The sequence below is a fragment of the Branchiostoma belcheri genome, unplaced genomic scaffold (assembly GCF_001625305.1).
Source record: "Branchiostoma belcheri isolate BF01 breed outbred unplaced genomic scaffold, Haploidv18h27 scaffold9, whole genome shotgun sequence".
Taxonomy (NCBI): Eukaryota; Metazoa; Chordata; class Leptocardii; order Amphioxiformes; family Branchiostomatidae; genus Branchiostoma; species Branchiostoma belcheri.
This window is the reverse complement of record NW_017804575.1, coordinates 5,032,373-5,051,708: the sequence shown is the minus strand read 5'-3', so window position 1 is coordinate 5,051,708 and position 19,336 is coordinate 5,032,373. Positions and strand designations below refer to the sequence as shown.

The window sequence follows — 19,336 nt, the reverse complement described above, 5'->3', positions numbered from 1 at the left end:
GGGGGGGGGGGAGAGTGTGAGAGAGAGAGAGAGATAAGTCACAGAGAGGAAGAACGCCACACCTCACTCACTCCCTATACTAGATCCTGTGTATTCCTACGTAAATAATTTAGGGCTGAGCGAATTCCTGCAAACCAACTCCCATGTTCCTGGATCTCAGGACCTGCCTCAGGCGTTGACATTGTACTTGACATTCCTGAAATGGTTACGCTTCGTCACCTGCCATGATGACGTTACATGTCAAACTCTCCCATGTTCCGACATGCACTGGTGCCCCCCGATGTTTCCTAATATGGTAGCATGTGCACATACGGTTCAAGTGGGAACAAAAATGTATCTCTGCAGGTCCGGAAATCAACGCAACACATTTTGAATCTTCTTGTATCAGTAGCTTGTTTATTGCATCTCAGAATTGGGGTTACCTTCTGATTCAACACTGGGGATGCTTGTCCCTGGCCCCTAGAAGTCCAATACACGCATGCACGGGCAAAAACCTGACGTATTATAGAGAGATTCTTTATTGACACAACAAAAAAGTACAGAGACTTTTGTATGGTCTTCTAGAACTAAAGATCTAACAAAGCTAAATACATGTGTGGATAACGTCATCTTACGAACAGAGTATATGTATGATGTAACAATAAAGGTTAACTATTCTCTTACATGTGTTCTCTAGGATCGAAACATTCTTTAATGTATTTTCCTATTTGAGTACTGTATTGGTTATCTCCCCTGAGAACGTAGTTGCATTTATCTATAGGATCTAACGTATTGAAATCAATTGAACAAGCGGAAAGAAAGGTGAACAGCAATAAGCGCTTATCATTGTATAGTGTACAATCCATTATAAAATGGTGCTCATATTATATAAAAGCTACGTGCGAAAACTACGTACGTCAAATTTTTTTCTACGTGTAAATCGGCCTGCATTGACGTAAGAACGTACGTTCAGATCTTACGTTAACTCGAGGATGGGAGAAATAGTAGCCTCTACCCGGGTCTATCTTCTCTGGCCGGCTAGGCTAACTCCCCAGGTACATGTTATACTATCCTTTATGTCGGCCAATTTCTGCTACTAGTATTTTCCCAGAGATCCGCGGTGCCTGGTAGAGGCTAGAGAAATAGATGAATCGCGCGCGTCCAGACCTCGTAATAAGTGGAGCGAGCGTGACCAAATGTCATCGGTGACGTCATTGACTCACCTGTACGCGCCAGAAGAAAAACAAACATGAAACCTGGCACCTGCCGAGTGTGTGTTTACACTAGCGGCCACCTGTCGCACGGACTGGCCTGGTCACGACCCTGGGCGAGGGAAAGTGGACAGTCAACACGCTAGGGATCTGTATTTTACGTCACATCCGCCTTATGATATGTTTAGGGACAAAAATGTCAGGTACCATATGTGGCCACCGTGGATGTATTCGTACAGAATTTTAACTGACTTGTGGCTGAAAATTCTGTTGATTCTTGTCAGTTCTGCCATATTAACGCTGAATTAGATAATAATGAAAATAGTACAAATTCTCCAAATACTAGTACTCCAAGCAGATCCCACGGAGGCAAAGCAGTATCCATCCGACCAGAGGAGTGACCAGCAGTAGCCCCGGTGGCAAACTCATTTGGCCAATGGAATCATGACTATTGCCTTACCATCGTAGGCTCTGTTTGGAATACAGTATACTTGGCCGATTTCTGCTATTAAGCTTTAGGCCACAGCAAGTAAATTTTATGGATGACATCCTCCGCAGACTACAAATCTAATGCGAGCGGGCGAAAAAAAACAAGGCGGGCCGAAAAAACAAGGTTCCTACATTTTAAAATTTGACTCAATCATTGTACAAATGGTTTTGATTCAGTGGGAACATCACATATACACAGCCTACATCACATATCGCTGCATCAAAGTAAAAAAATAAAACATTAAAACAGAGCCCTCTCTTTATAGTTATCTACCATCCACCTTCCGGCATGGTAACAGACATCTTTGCCTATTTTCGGCATGGTGACCACTGTCAGAAGGCAAGAAAATTTCTTGTTTTTTTCTTCTTCAATATCAGCTAGGCGAAAATCAATGCGCGCGCTGATGTCATCCATAAAAATTACTTGCTGTGGCCATACCCTCTATTCCGGTCAGACTATGACCAGCTACCTCCTATATATATATTGGCAAATTTGGTCACCATATTTGGTCAATTTTCTATTCTAAAGAAGCTTTACCACTAATATCCCAGGATTTGGCGCGCTATCCTACATCTGCTTGGAGATTATGGTTTGGTTTTTATTGTCCAAACAGTACCCGTGCAGTTGCAGCCTTTATACGGCTGAATTGATGCAGGGTATCACATAATCAATACAAATCACAACAATTACAACATTCAAATAATACAAATGATACACATAATACATAATACAATTTGTTCCACAATTATTTTGTGGAACTGTCGCAAGGGTCTGTGCGGCTGCCATTCGGCGCCACAAGGTGACCTCAATACGACTTTCCCCAACCGAAGTTAGGTACCCATTCACACCTGGGTGGAGTGAGGAAAGTCGTGTAAAGTGCCTTTCCCAAGGGCACAACGTCAGGGCGCATGTTCAGACATGTCCCGGTTAAGACCCGGAATCGAACCCGGGTCTCCCGGTTCACAGTCTATTGCTCTAACCACTACACCACCCGACGCCACACATCTGGTGCCCAGTATGACCAAGTAGGTTTTAATTCCATGGTATGACGTACCCTTGCCACCGTTCCATGGAGGTGTAGATATTTCGTCCGATTGAGTTGTCAATCACAGTTAATTTAAGGTGCGGTCTCGTGGTTGAGATAAATCTGTCATCAAACAAACCCTGATTATTTGTACCGGATGTGTAATTTACCACCGGAAGTGTGCTGTGGACACGACAGGTGTATCCGGAAATGAGTAGAGGGGCGGGGCTTGGAATTTCTGGTCTCAACCAGTATATTTGTTGTATGATAATGTAGATTAGTAAGAAGCTATAAATGGCTTTTGAATGAAATTTGGTATGTAGTTTAGTTTTTACCAAACGAACAGGCTAACACCGCGGGTTCAAAATCGGTCAAATTCAACCAAACAGGGAGTTCAGCTCGGCGTAGGGTTCGGCAAAATGTTCTCTCCCAGCAGACAAACTCCCCTGGCATGTTATCTCTCTATTTGGCCGATTTCTACTCTTTCCAGCCGCCTCCCGAAGCCTGGTAGATGCTAGAGAATGTCAAGGCTTGGGGTGGGGAGCACATTCTAATGCGACGAAACTTTCATTTAAAAAAATTCAATTGCCTCTTCATGAATTCAAAGCTAACTATACTAGTTCACCCATACAGTTAGTTGTACCTATGCGCCCTAAAAGCTCTTTCCCACAGGTATCTGATCCAGCCTATAATTTGTTTAGTCTTAAGACTTTTGCGGGGCTCAACCCCATTACTCTGATAGAAGCGAACTTGAATATTGCTTAGCAAGGGTCAAATATGTACGCCACACTACATTGAACCGGTTCCAAAGTTTGCCCCCTGCATGACGTAAGTACAAGGGGTTAAAACGCCGTCACACCACATTTCCTTAGCTAGTCATCAATATCAAACCTCGCCATTAGCTTAGGCCATGTTGATTTGATTATATGGATGACATCCTCCGGGAGCCCCAAAACTGATGCGCGCGTGCGAATAAAAAAAAAGTTTTGCACAAAAAAAAAAAGTTACTTTTCATTATGAAATCTACGTGGTCATGAGGGTTGAGCAAATGGCACAGAATATGGTTTGGCGAATAATCTAGTCTTCAAGTTCATTTCTTTACAGTTTCGTCTTTTTTCGTTTGATTTTGGCATTCTACAACATTGGTATAGTTATGGGTTCACCACACCACGAAGTGGTGTGGTGAAACCATATTGCTTTTTCTGATGTTTGTTCTTCTTCTCCTCCTCCTTCTCCTCCTGCCATTTTTTAAACGGATTCAGCTTCTTCATTTTAGGGCCTAAGGTCCTGAAATTTGGTATGGAGGTACAGTGGGCAAATACCCCTAGGCGTTTTTTAAATTATTGTGATACAGGCTTTTAGAATGGTTTTATTTGAGTTTTTTGGCTGTATTATAGCAAATGTATTACTGTGTTAGTGTACCGTGTTTACCACGTCTGGGCATGAGTCATCACAATGGAATGCAGGGCATCAACCAATAGGCATGCAGCTTTCCTCTATACTTCTTGCTGATTGGCTGTTGGGATTTAACTTGATTAACACAAGCACAGAGCATTTCCACCTGCACAGAGCATTTCTTGCTGATTGGCTGTTGGGATTTAACTTGATTAACACCTGCACAGAGATTTCCATACTGACAGTATGTCTTTATTCAAGTGTTTTGGTAGGTATTTCAAGCTTTTCTGCTCCAGCATTGGAATGCGCGGGGCATGAACGTTTTTTTATTTATTTTGAAAATCAACAGTTTGCATTATGCAATTAAAAATCCTAACCAATAAAGTAGGAAATAGCTATCCAACTGTTGTTTTAGTTGTATGTTACTTCATATTATAGTTATATCAATGTAAATCATTGTTTTCCCTTGTGTTTCTCATTCTTTCCCTGCCATGACGTCGTAAAATGTGGTGAACCCATCGCTGTATTTGCTCCAAAGCAAATATTGGCCTTTCTAGTTTTTATTAATTTTTTTGAACTTATGGTATATTTTTGCTCATTTTGCAACTATTTTGTACGATTTACAGTATGGTTGAAAACTTTTTTTTTGGAAAAGGCCGAAAATTCATGCGCGCGCGGATGTCATCCATATAATCAAATCAACATGGCCTTACGTAAATTGAGAGGAATCCATTCGTTTAGTCTAGTGGATAACCGGTTAGTTACAGTGGCACAGGGCTTCCTTTCTAACGGACGGTTATGTGTTCTGCATACAGAAAATGAATACATTGTATACCAACCGAACCTACTGTACATACATGTATAACATTCGGCGCTTTGTGCTTTACATTATGTACCATGCATTCAGATTTCTGACCCTTCAATATATATACTAGTATAGTCTACATTTAAGGGTTAATGTCCCGCCCCGAGGTGAATATGGTGTGATAAAGCCTTGTCAGTTGCTATAACCACAGAATAAAGCCACCAAGTGAGCGCAGCGAACGAGGTGGCTTTATGAGGTGGTTATAGCAACTGACAAGCTTTATCACACCATATTCACCGAGAAAGGACGGGACATTAACACTATTATCATATAGCTTACACAATAGTCTATCCAAACTGATGCAGCAAGTGATACAATGCACATGCTGAATAGAACATAGAACATAGTTCCCTCTGGAGTCACCTGAGGTCACTGGGTAGAGTTCACGTTCTCTGTCTTCTATCTGGGTCACAGGCAGGGAACAGGTGTTCTTATGGGAGTCAGCCGAGGTCATTGGAACACAATTTAAGTTATTTTTGGATTTTTTAGAACTAGAGCCCTGTTCTGCGGGTGATTATTTGGGTTGTTTAATGTATGGATTGGGATGAATAAATACCCGATTTTGACTCTATTTGTGACATTACGGCGTCATAAGGAATGTGGAATGGAGCCTTCTGATTGGTCAACGTCACCTGGCTATATGATAATGTACGTTATATAGCAATGAGAGAGATTCCCGATCCCTATATTCTTATATGATAGGTAAGTTCCCCAGCTTTGGACATTTAAATGAATTAGAAAAATTCATATTTTTTATGAAACTTCACAAACCATGTATTTTTAGTTCTATATGCTCGTACATCTATAACTGCGTCAAGAAGCCAGAAGTTGAACATGTAAATAGTAGATCACATTAGTATGTATAGTTTAAGTATCATTGCTGTATCCTTTTCCTTGTCTATTCATGACCTGTACTTAGCTTGTTAATGTTAGAGCACAAACGTACAATAAAGGTCTTTCATTCATTCCTTCAATATACAGACTGTGCTCTGAAAGGTATGACGAAAATGGCAACTCTTAATAAAAAGAAGCAAATGTTGATTTTTTAAGACTTGAAAGTAGCCTTTATTCCAACCACTGTCCAACAAATACACGTACAGGACTGCATTCTTTGAGGCAGTGCTTGCACACTGCCTGGAAAATGGCACAAGTCATCTTTACCAAGACACCACAGTTACAGAAAATATGCACACACCTACCAAGTTCATCATATTCAAGTGCCTGTCAGTATTTTTAAGTGTCATAAAGAATAGTTTTTGTGTAGCGGTGAAACAATGTCCGTTGACCACCACAGCACTGGCCAACAGATTTAGAAATACCTCAGACATTTCAACTATCTCTATACTCTTATAACATAAACTAAGATAGCATAATATACAATGAAGCATACTCTAATATGACATGCAAGCCTTCAATCTGATACGCCAGGCTTTCAAGTTTGTTTGGCACAAACTTGGAAAATGACTTTCCATACATGTATCTAAGGTGACTATAGTGGTACACACACAACTGTACAAATATATAATACAGAATTCAAGAGTCCATTTCTGCATTGCGGGCAAGTTGGCTGATTTTTCAAAGTTTCACACTTCTTGGTATACATACAACAAAATGAACACAAATACATGTATATCGTTATAATAGTATTTTCTATTAGTAAACTATTTGTTATAATGTATTAAATCATTATCTCATATTTTGCAGCCATAGATGTGATGTTTCATAAAATTTCAACCGAAATGTAGCTTACAAAACTGAAACAATGAAAAGTGAGGAAAAATGAAAACAAACATGCATTTTGTTTCATGATTTGTACTTAACTGTACAACACATAAAAAAGGCACATGGTGAAACATAGACAGCATAACTGGAAGACATTAATATTTCTTTGATATTTCCAAGTTTTGGGACAGATTCTGTCATTAGAATGTTATTTAGGACCCACACATCAGACACTCGTCCTTGTTTTCGAGAGAGCAGACCATGGCAGCCCGTTGTTTCTCCTTGTCTGCCTGAGTAGTGGACTGTGCCAGTTTCGTCTTGTCCACGGTAAACTGGATGGGGTTGGAAGCGGGGCGTGTGCGGAGGTAGTACATGCCTGTCTTCAGACCCTAGAGTGGGAGAAAAAAGATTATCACATGTTATTCCATAAGGGAAATCTTGAAAGCTTCGTAGTGGCTTTATTTTCAGTTTTTGCTGTGCTTCCCCATATCATAAAAATGCATATGTTAATTACAAGTCTATACATCTAAATTTCTGAAAACCTTGAAAACTGTATCAAATTAAACACCACTCAGTTTATGGTGAGTTCCCTTCTTGTGTTGTAACAAAGCCTAAACTCTACAGATTCTACTAACACAGATGAGCTTTTGCTTGATTATTCAGTTTAGATGCTGACATCTTCAAAGATTGGACCCAATCAGCACGTTTTACTCTAATTAAACTATCATGCAAACAGTAACGGATGATTTTAGAAACATCATACAGCAGAAAATTAAAAGTGGAACAAAGTAACAAATGCTAGCACTCCATGCTGAAAGCTGAAATTTGCAAAGCACCCCCTGGAGACCAGTTGGCGTACTGCAGGTGCAACAGTTAAGCTTACCAGCTTCCAGCCATAGAAGTGCATGCTGGTGATCTTTCCGTAGTTGGGCTCAGCGATGTGGATGTTGAGGGACTGGCTCTGGTCGATGAATGCGCCGCGATCAGCCGCCATCTTGATCACGATCTTCTGCGAAATCTCCCACGTGGTCTTGTACAGGGTGCGAATATTCTCAGGGATCACCTCAATGTTCTGAAGACAATAAAATCAACAGTCGCCAATCGTCAGTAATTGTCAGTCACCAAAATACCAAGTGTGCACTTTTTAAAAAAAACTTCTTGAAGTAGATTACATTCTCTTTCTTCTCTAACTTTTATGCAAATACCTTGCAGAACTTCATTGTTGCTGTCTTCCCCATGACCTATTCTTTTTGGGACAATCATCTGATTTGACATAACTTCTATGTTTTAATTTCAGATGCTACATGTAATTTTAACGACGGGAAAAATCCTGGTATTGATATGGTCAGTCCATCTCTTGAGCTTACCTGCACTGAGCCGTTGTTAGCAATGATCATGTTCTTCATTTCCTCGTTCCACAGTCCCAGTTCTGTCAGGTCAGTCATCAGGTGGTGGTTCACAACCTGGAAGAACACAAATTCAGATATTTCTCTCCACAAACTTTGTCTAGGTAGGAAGTAAAAGGATCAGGTAGAGACATGGTTGTCTTGACAAAAAAAGCGAAGTGTCAGAAGGTTTTGAAAGGGTGCCAGAACGTCAGCAGGCAACTTCGACATAAATGTTCAACTGAAGGTTTTCTGGATGCAAGGCACGTGACATTGGACAGAAAATAAGGCTTTTGTAGGAAACCCAAAAATGATAGAATCCCACCCATCTTGCCTCAGACTCTGACACTGTGGGAGCTGAAGAAAAAGGAATTGGGCTGGCCTGGCTGTCTGGTACTAGCCACACCAATAAATAAAAAATAAATAAATAAATAAGAATTGGAATCAACTCTTCTTTTCATTATTGTCCAAGATATATCCGTGTGCCAGAATTTATTTTAAAAATGCTGTGACATGCTGGCATGGTTTATTGGCAAAGTTTAAAATTGTTCCATGAAACTTGACTGTGCATCTCTAAGCCCTGATTGTTTATCTAGCAAATAAGGCCACACCAATTTAATTTCTTGGTTAACGGATTCGCCCGCTTTGTTTTTTTCTAATTTGCAAATAAAAATAAAAATTCAGAATCAGCTCCAAAATGCTGATATTTTGATCTGAACAGTTGAAAACAGTCCTTTTCATCCTAGCTGTTACAGTTATTCCATCTTTCAATGCAACGGTATCATTAAATGTTAAAAATTCATTGTTTAAATTTTGAACCAGCCTGGTGTGTTGACTTCATGGCTCCTATCGTACAATTTTGGGCCATAATAGGATGCCTAGGCCTGTTTTTATTTTTTTTCACCCGCCCGCTCCATTATTTTTCTAGAAAAATCCGTTAACCAAGAAATTAAATTGGTGTGGCCTAAAGGCAGAAAAACAGACCTGGAATTCTCCAGACAGCACCCTCCTGGTGTAGATGTTGCTGGTGTAAGCCTCGATGGACTCGTTGTTCCCCAGGATTTGTGCAGTGGAGGCTGTGGGCATGGGGGCCAACAACAGGCTGTTCCTCACACCATGCTGCTTCACCTGGAAAAAAAATATCACAAAAATTATTCCTTCAACTGTAAATCTTGAAACATTTGCAGTTATTTTATTTCCGTCCTGCCTCTCCACTGCCCACTGCATTCTTACAAATATAAAACTCTGCTAAAACCGCCTTTCCACTTCAACTGTGAAGTCAAAACCCAGCAAAAATAGATCAATTTCTTGAAGTTAAACAAGCATTTGTCATTGTGGGATAGGATGTTACAGTTTCGCAAGCAAAACCAACTATCTGTACATTGAAAGATATTCGTTCGTGGGGATGTATCTTTTCTATAATTGTCTTATTTTTGCATATTTTCTTACCTGCTCCTTGAGTGTAGCCCAGTCCCAGAGGTCAGTTGGGGTGACGTTCCACATGTCGTACTGGAAGATGCCCTTACTGACGGGAGAGCCCTCATATGTCTGGTAGGGACCTAGGAGATACAGGACAGTACATCAAGAGATTAGAAATTATGTTTTAATAATCCCTACCAGTTTTGATTTAAGAAACATGTCCCCACAAAAATATGGACCAAAACTTTGGAGTCTTATCAATTTGGGATGGTTCATTATCTAACTTCTTAGCAAGAACAGTCTCCATGATCTCCTACTTTTATTGAAAAGTGAGGTGGGTTCTTTATGTGCTCAACTGGAACTGCATATATGGGACTGGCTGATGACAATATTTCCTTTGAAGAACTATCACAAGCCAACCACAAGCAGTGATGGGCATACCAGAGTTTAGAGAATTTGTTGGGATTTTAAGTAAAGCTGATCAAACAAGTGTGGTTGTTGACTACCTTCTGTTTTTTCTAACATGTACCACACAACAGAGAACCTACCCAGCTCCTTGGCGAGTTCACAGCTGGCCTGCATGGCTCCGTAGTAGATGGTCTCGAAGATCTGTTTGTTCAGGTGCTGGGCCTGCTCGCTCTCGAAGGGGTAACGCATCAGGATGAAACAGTCTGCCAGGCCCTGCACACCGATACCGATGGGCCGGTGCCTCTTGTTGGAGTTCTCAGCCTAGAGGCAAGTCGGATGTGAAAAATGTGAACTTGGTTTAGTTATTCTTTAATTGCCCACCATCACAACAATCCTCATTCTGGCATATTTATTTTTATCTGAGTGAAGCGAGGAAAGTCGTGTTGAGTGCCGTTCCCAAGGGCACAAGGTCGGTGACTTGGCGGGATTCGAACCTCGGACCTCTTGGTTCTGGGCCAAATGCTCTGTTGTTACGCCACACAACCTGACTTCTTAAAAATATTTGCAGAGACGTATACCACACAACCTCATTTCTTTTATATTTGCAGAGGCTTAATTTAAGTAATATTCAGACTGCACACAAGAATAAGAAGATCAAGCTCGTTCAGCAATGTAGACAGAATGGTAGGAGGACCCAGCTCTATCCAGTGGAGGTAGGGAATCGTGGATTTGTAGGAGCTTCAATATGCAGTTGTGCGGGGACTTTTAAAGCAGAGGGTAGACACAGTCTCAGTTTGTCAGTCTTGTGTCAGAAGTAGAGGAGAGTAGCTTTGTTATCTGGTTCTGCAGGAGAAAGATTAGGCATTGGAAGCAAAATAGAAGCGACTGTGCCGGAGGTTGGATAGAAAAATCCACCCTACCATCCAGAGGCGTCTTAGATGTAAAGGGATGAAACGCCAGTCTGACTGACGATATTGTGAAGCCGTTTGAAAAGAATGTCATCTTCTGGCAGGTTAGTGTCAACCTGTATGCTCTGGGCTCTTGACATCAAAAGTGACCAGTCGTAACGAAAGAGAATTACTCTACCTCGGGAACGGGGTAGTAGTTGACGTCGATGATCTTGTTCAGGTTGCGTGTGATGACCTTGGTGACCTCCAACAGTTTCTGGAAGTCGTAGGTCCCGTCTGGCTTCACGTACATGTTGACTGCGATGGATGCAAGGTTGCACACCGCAACCTGGTGGCAATATAAGATGCAAACATGTAACAATGTTTTGATGCAGTAATCTGGTCTGGATAAAAACACTCATGTCCTTCTACACTGATTTGCTTTAAAAAATATAATGCAATACTAAATAGTAGAATCTGCTAGCTTTAAACAGAGTAGTGTTACATGTAGAAGTGCCCAGCTTCAGTATAAGTTTACCATATGCCAAAGAGAAGTTAAAGTTCAGTTACTGTACATCCACTAGGTTTGTTTGAACCAGTCTATTCACGAGAAGCTCAAATCAGCCTGTAGGCTGCTTTTCATTGAGGTCATGAGGCAAAAGGTAGAGTCCATTCCGCGTCACCGAGTGGGTTTTTTCTCCATGTTTCTAATACGTTTGAATTATTTAGAAGAAAAGAATACCCCAGTAACAAAAGTTCTAAATTTTTCAAAAATTTGAAAATGAAAATTTCAATTCATTTATATATTTCTGAAACATTTTGAATGTGACTGTACAAAGATCTCTTTTTTTAGAATAAATTTGAACTACCCATGTGTTTCTTTCACAATTCGAAATATTTAGAACTATTTCAAACAAATAACCAAATGGTAGATGTGGGTAATTGCCCCCATAAAAGTAGGTGCTAATCCTACTCTTCTGTCTTCCTCTGTATATTTTTAGATTTCACTGCTGGACACTGGTGGCTCTTTTGTTGTAAGGCATCAATGCCTGACACCCAGGCAGTCTGCCCTGTACTTCACAGGGATGTGTGAATTACTTCCTTCTCATCCCACTGACCTATTTACAAAATGTTAGAAATAATTCGAAATAATGGTAAAAAATGGTAGAGTGCTGTTAGAAATATTTAGAAACTGTTGGAAATGTCATAATCCACATCAGGAATATTTCAAACGTTTTAGAAAACCAGGGAATTATTTAGAATATTGACAAGATGTTCAAAATATTTCCAAATTATGAAATTTCTTAGACAAACAATTACAAAGAATTCAAAACATTTCTAAATAATGACAATAACAACCCACTCGGTGACGCGGAATTGACTCTAAGGGTGAGACAAAATATATAAGATACAATTTATCTCTGATTCAGTTAAGTCCTAGAACAAAGAAGCTGTCAATTCTGTAGTTTAGGCCAAATAGAAGATGAAGTACATTTCACCATAGATTGCCCCTTGTATAGTAGAGATAGACTCATATTTTTTAGCCATGTATTAAGTATATTTCCCCACTTCAGATATTTGACTAGTAAAGAGAAATTTGTATTCCTTTTAACTTTTGATAAACCTACCCTAAGTAATCTCACAGCCGCACATATCCATGCAATCACTAATAAGCGAGATGAAGCCGAAAAGAATAAAAATTAGACATTTATTTACACTCTTATATGTTCATATGTATGTAATGAATATGTTTATGTTCATGTTCTTTACCCATGCGACCTGTACTTAGTTCTGTAGAACACAAATGTACAATCAATAATACAACAGTAATGTCCCTTGAAGAAAACGTAGGCAAAAAGAATTAGGAGTTTAAGATTCTGACCTCATCTGGGCTTGTGTACTCCACGATCTCGGTGCAGAGGTTGCTACACTTGATGGTGCCGAGGTTCTGCTGGTTAGACTTGCCGTTGCAGGCGTCCTTGTACAGCATGTAGGGGTTTCCTGTCTCTGTCTGTGCCTCAATGATGGCGTACCAAACCTGCTGGGCTTTCACAGTCCGACGTCCCTTACCTGCCTTCTCATAGCTGCCAGGAACACAAGGAAAATGTCAATCAATGCAGTCATCTGCTTTTATTTTATTTTTTTTTAAACATTTTGATCCTATTTTCTGTCCCAATTTGTGAAGTAAAATGTGACCAGGGACTACTTTCTTGTCAGAAGTATGAAGAATTTCTAAGGGAAACATGCTAGGGGCTTGCATAGTGATATATTATTTCTGGATGTTAAGTCAAGTTAATGTCATTTCAGAGTGGGCTTCACTGTGTCCAATCAAGTTACTGTATGTCTTTACTTTGGTTTTAATTTCAAAGATTTTGTAGTCACACAAGGTGAGCATGACTAGGCATTTCCATGGTGTTACCACGGTACCTAGAGCTTAAACCATCCTGAAAACACTCCTTCCCCACCATGAAATTAAGTATGTATCTGCAACAATGAATGAATTACAGTGAAAGTGTCACCTTACCCTGTGTACAGTTTCTCGAACTCCTCCCCCCAGCAGTCCTCGAGGCCGGGACACTCGTGCGGACACATGAGCGTCCAGTCACCATTCTCTTCCACACGCTTCATGAACAGGTCCGGGATCCACATGGCGTAGAACAGGTCTCGTGCGCGCTGCTCCTCCTTCCCCGTGTTCTTTCGAGCGTCCAGGAACTCGAAGATGTCTGCGTGCCAAGGCTCCAGGTACATAGCGAAGGCACCAGGGCGCTGCAACATGTTGATGTGTTAGAAAATTTGCTGAGGTAACAATTTCTGGACCAAATGGTTGGTGTGTAATTGCTTCTACTACTATAAGCAATAATTTTTGTGGTGCCTCTTCACCTTAAAATCATGACAACAGAGTATAAATGCTATAAAGTAGTTTTATCCACGAATTTAAAACTCCATGTAAATCTGATTTCCACTCCTACAGTAGAATAGTGACACCACTAAAGAATTTATGAATTGACAGTATCATTGAATAAAATATCAGAATGTATGAAGAATCTAAAATCTCACCTTGTTTCCTCCCTGGTCAACATAACGTGCCGTGTTGTTGAAGACTCTCAGCATGGGGAGCAGACCGTTAGATGTCCCATTAGTCTGAAGTGCAAAGGATTCAAGAATTGTCATTACTTCATACACTCACACACACACACACACACACACAGACACACACTCACTGTCAAGAAAGAGTAGTCATACACAAGACAATTGGCCAAAAAACAACATCTAAGTCGCAAATCCTTTTCCCAGTTGAGTGTACAAGAAAAGAAAGAGTACTACAATATCATCTGTTTGAATCCAGTTGTAACATTTGGTATACATGCTGTATCCTCTGTACTTCCAAAATAAGAACATTTCATTCTAGGGTCTTTTTCACAGGCATAGTCATGTCTGTATTAAAGAAGTCTTTGGATCAAGTCTGGAGGATGAGAAAGTTCTGCTTTGTTTTTGCTTACCCCGGCAATGAAGCTGCCAGAAGCCCTGATCTTGTGGATGTTGACCCCGATGCCCCCAGCAGACTTGGAGATGAGTGCACACTGCTTCAGGGTCTCATAGATACCATCAATACTATCATCCTTCATCGTCAGCAAGAAGCAACTAAGGGAAGGAATAAATGACTGGATGAATGAATGACTTGGTGATGCATATACATTTCTTTAGTGCCTATCATCTTGTCTTTCCTATCATCATCTTTCATTGTCAGTAAAAAGCAACTAAAAGAATACATGAATAAATGAATGAATGAATGATGTGGGCATGTATATGTATATATGTTATACATTACTTTGTGTCGACCATTTTCTATCTTTCCTACCTTGCTCCAAAACCTGCAAAGTGCCCTTAAAAATACCAGGGTTCTAGCTAGTGCGAAGTAGCGTAGGGGGCCCCATACGCTATAATTTTGACTCCTTACGCTACATTCTCCCCCCCTATGCTAATTTTCAATACAGCGTAGCGTACATTGTGACTGCATTTCTTTGTTCAAGAATGCTAGATCAAATGTGAAAAATTACCAATCAAGGATACATTGTACATACCTTGGAAATAACATTTTTTCCCCTTTGGGTATCCCTCAAATGGCCTCTTTTTTAACTCAAATTTTTAAAAGCTCCGCACCGCAGAAGAGGGGCACATCCCCCCTTCCACCTCTCGGTGACATCCGGCCAGTGCCACTACGCTAAAATTAAATCCTAGCTAGAATTCTGAATACTGTAGATATTTCACGATTTACAGTACTCTGTGACTCACCTGGACAGCTGTGGCTTGTTGGTGCCAGCATTGAAGAGAGTTGGAGAGGCGTGGGTGAACCACTTCTCGGACATCAAGTTGTACGTCTGCAAGTACATAAAGATATCTTAAGTTTACAGAAATTACTAGATACTTGCTAAAGGATGGTTTCTTGAAAATAAAATGGGGTCAGCTACAATTGAATTTCTGCATAAATCATTCATCTTAATTTGGGTTACGTAATATTGTTTAATCTACGTTCCACACACAAAAACTGTCAACAATTCTGTTCCATGTTGGCTTTTGATGGCAACATGTATGATACAGAAATGACAATTTTACCTCAATGGCAGCATCGAGGTCCTCATAGTGGATTCCCAAAGCTACCCTCATCAGCATGTGTTGTGGGCGCTCCGCAACTGTGTGCAAAATAGACACGTGATGAGCCATACATGTACATGTATTTTAGAATTACATACTTGGCAACCGGGATAAAATTCTGGCTGTAGGGCTTCATGTAATTGTGGTTCTATTTGGAACACTTCAGTAATATACCACAGTGTGCTTACATGTATGTTCTGGGCCCACAATCTGAGAAGTATCAATAAATTTGTCCATAAACATATATAGAAACTCACCTTTGCCATCTATCCTGAGAAGGTAGGACCTCTCCAGAGTCTGAATGAACAAGAAGAAAAAAAGTTGAGTGTTGTAATCTTATTTGTCCCTAACATTTACTTATCTTAATAGTACCTATTACATTAGCAATTCTAACAGTGTCTTGGTGTGCTAGAGTATTTCTCTATGTGTAATGTACTGTACAAATCCGCAAGTCCACTGTAGCAGGGTGCCTGCAACCAGCAGTGCCGCTACAGTGGGTGAAGACAATTTGACGTTTCTCTCCGACAGCATAAAATCACACCAGCCAGTCTCAGGTGGCATGAGGAACAGCCGTCGGATGTGTTTTGAAAACTTGGTATGACATGTGGACGTTCAAAAAATGACAATCATGCTTCGATAGGTATAAAGCAGTGCGTACTTCATTCTGACATACAGGGCTCGAAATACTGGGTGCATGTGCACCTTGGTGCACCCAAATTTGGAGCTGTGTACCCATTTTTTTCAGTGCACCCAAATATTTTCGTACGTTTAAGTAAAAAGATGTTAAATGTACGGTAGTATACAGCATATTCTTCACATCTAAGTGTCAGAAAAATAATAGAATCACAACAGTTATAATCAGTTTTTTCTCACATTCTACTTATTTTCTTATATGTTGCACTCATAAACTTTTTGTGCACCCGATTTTTTAGGTTCGGTGCACCAGTGTACCTATTCCCAAAAATGAATTTCGAGCCCTGGACATGCAATGTCGCTTAAATGATATCACATGTCTGCAAAGGTGGTATGTAAGGTACATGTCTTACTAATTACAGTAGATACCAAAAGAAGTAAACAGAAGCCAATGATACAGTTTCACTAACCTTGATGCCAAAGTAGGTGTACTTGAAGTCACGATCATAGATGATGGCAGAGTTCAGCCTCTGTGGGACACAAACAGGAGAAGTAAAAAAACAAGCACACAGCATTAATCCAACAACTCAAGTCAATATACCATGTTCAGAACTTTTTCTTCAATGCCACTGTCTATATTACACATGTGGGAAAATTACTATCTGTCTTACTTTTATAATAACTTCATTTCAAAACTGAGGGACTTTGCAGCTATGAATTGTATGAATCGATGATACAAACAATCTTACATCTGCATTCTTCTGCACAAGGTCCATGAGTTTCTTGGAGATCATGGGGGAATGTTGGTTAGTCTTGGGGTTCACCCAGTTGTACAGGTCCTCCATGACATCTGTGGAAGGAAAAAGATAGTTTTGGTACATTAGTTTAAAACATTTATGATTTATACTAATTTGCTTGATGGGGATGGCTTGCCCTATGTAGCAGGCATGTGAAGTTCCTATTGAAAGGAAGAATACATTGTGGTGTTTGGAAGGATGCCCAATTGCCCATCATACATGTACCTGGAACTCCAGTCTTCTACATCATATCAGATTTCCATTGCTACATAATTGATGATTGTACTTTTCTTCTAGAAGTCTTGTGAACAACTAAACACTTTGGTGAAGCCTAACCCATAACAGGGCTCGGAATTCATTTTTGGGAATAGGTGCACTGGTGCACCCAACCTAAAAAAATTAGGTGCACAAAAATTTTTTTGGGTGCACCATATAAAACAAAACCTACAAAATGTATGTACAGATCTTACTGCTCCTCTTCTGAGCTTGAATCTGAAATGGGAGCTAACTTCAAAATCTTACACAAGTACTACAACAAAGATTTTATTTTTTTATCTGACACTTACATGCCAAGAATATCCTGTATAGTATTAGACATTTGATATGCACAAAAACACCTACAAAAATATTATGGTGCACCAGTGCACCCAAAGAAAAAAATTGGGTGCACAGCTCCAATTTTGGGTGCACTAAGGTGCACATGCACCCAGTATTTCGAGTCCTGCATAATAGAAATGGAAATCCTACCAGAGAAAGCCTTCTTGGTCTCCTTGTGCAGGTTGGAGATGGCGATGCGGGCAGCGAGAGTGGCGTAGTCTGGGTGCTTCACGGTCATGGTGGCAGCCGTCTCTGCGGCCAGGGTGTCCAACTCAACAGTGGTCACCCCAGAGTACAGGCCGTTGATGACCTTCATGGTGATTTTGGTCTGACAAAAACAACGTGGAGTCAGTGGTGTGGCATAGCTCAGAAATTTGGCTTTTGGATCAAAAGGTTATGGGTTCTACTCCTGTTTTCATCCTATGCAGGGCTATGATAAAAAAATTAAATACTTCTGGTAAGAACCCTCCTCCACATAATTTATTGACAATAAAGACAAAAGAAAAGTGTTGAAGAATTTGTCTTTCTTGACATTTAAGTTAGAAGACAGAGACACAAGGAACAGTTTTGAAAAATTAAAAAGAAAACACACCTGCAAGTAAAAAAACAAAAACTGATACACATAAAACAGGTATAACAGATGAAAAAAAAAGTGTGCATAACTATTTTCATATGCTGGACACAATTTTCTTACATACCATTTAATTCTTGTATCAAATAGCAAATCATAATTTTACTTAAATTTGTCCAGGAGAGGTCAAAGGTTAACAAAAGGTCAACACTCCATTTTCCCGCGAAAATCCCTTTGCTTACACAGGGGGAGGGGGGCTTCCCGCCAAAATTCCTCAGCAAAATACAACAGCCGTTCATAAAACGACTACCACATATTTTGTATCCATCATGTAAATTACAAACATGATAATTATTCATATAATCGGCCATAGAGCCGATTTTTGTAAGCATGTTTTGATGTTGGGATGTCGGTTTCAAAATCGCGCGCGCTGACAAAGAAAACAAGTATCGCTTACACTGCAAACGAACGCAGTCAACTGAAGTGTCAAACTGTGCCTACCGGCAAAAAACCATACCGCACATTATTATAAGCAGGTATAAATTCGCCTAAGTTACAAATAACATGAATACTTGGCGGCCCGGAAGGTCGAAGACGATCGTGACGTATGGAGAAAAAAAATGGCGCCAACCGAGCACAAAGAGCCACTAACACGTAACCGACGTTTTCTTCTGTCTTGCGCGAAAATAAATAAGTTATCACAACATTAACATATTTCTGTCTTCTGTATGATATTTAGATACTTACGGGGTCGACGAAATCCATGTTAAGCCCATAGCAGAGCTTTTGGATCCGGGAAGTGATCTTGTCAAAGTGGACCTTCTCTTGGCGGCCATCTGAGGAGGGGGAAGGGGGGGGAGGGGGTCAGCGATAAATTTATTAAAAAAAAGGAGGCTATCCATAGTTTACCCGGACAATATTCTGTCAGAATATATCGCCAGGATAGTTATGAAACCCGTGGAGGCAATGTCGGCAATGAAAGCCACTGCAGAAGAAAAATTCTGAGGGAAACATATTGGGTTTACGTTAGGATGTCAAACGACACTGCGAGAAAATTATGGAGGGAAAATCGGATTCACAAGTCTGCCGACAAAATCACACAGAAAACGTGTAGGAATCTCTGACATGTCGCAGCGAGGTCTTAGATAGATCAAGGATTATACATACCTCTCTTAAGGACGTACATCTTGGAAATAGGTAAGAATTTTGGGGGAATTTAGAAGAGAAACTTGAACAACAGCCCTGCCCTGAGAAATGGACGTCTTGAATGGAGCGCCAAAAGTGAAGTCACGTGATACAG

At 40.3% G+C, this 19,336-nt stretch overlaps 1 protein-coding gene across 1 annotated transcript; it reads right to left on the bottom strand.

Annotated features, from left to right (window-relative positions):
• Positions 1 to 6,001: 6,001 nt before the first annotated feature.
• LOC109487690 (ribonucleoside-diphosphate reductase large subunit-like) lies at positions 6,002 to 19,329 on the bottom strand. The gene is made up of 19 exons (XM_019791717.1): positions 19,204 to 19,329; positions 18,784 to 18,872; positions 17,616 to 17,793; positions 16,821 to 16,921; positions 16,542 to 16,601; positions 15,696 to 15,735; positions 15,400 to 15,476; positions 15,079 to 15,164; positions 14,286 to 14,427; positions 13,843 to 13,926; positions 13,310 to 13,551; positions 12,668 to 12,869; positions 10,985 to 11,134; positions 10,039 to 10,219; positions 9,521 to 9,630; positions 9,056 to 9,199; positions 8,054 to 8,149; positions 7,570 to 7,758; positions 6,002 to 7,075 (listed from the first exon to the last, which is right to left on the bottom strand). Exons 1-19 carry the CDS (start codon positions 19,220 to 19,222, stop codon positions 6,899 to 6,901), a joined length of 2,367 nt encoding a protein of 788 aa, XP_019647276.1. The 5' UTR covers positions 19,223 to 19,329; the 3' UTR covers positions 6,002 to 6,898.
• Positions 19,330 to 19,336: the final 7 nt, after the last annotated feature.

Excerpts from the sequence above, each read along its gene's own strand:
- LOC109487690 (XM_019791717.1), bottom strand. Across the intron at positions 17,794-18,783 it reads ACATGGATTTCGTCGACCCC|ACCAAAATCACCATGAAGGT; the intron begins GTAAGTATCTAA and ends TGTTTTTGTCAG. Across the intron at positions 12,870-13,309 it reads TTCGAGAAACTGTACACAGG|CTATGAGAAGGCAGGTAAGG; the intron begins GTAAGGTGACAC and ends TGTTCCTGGCAG.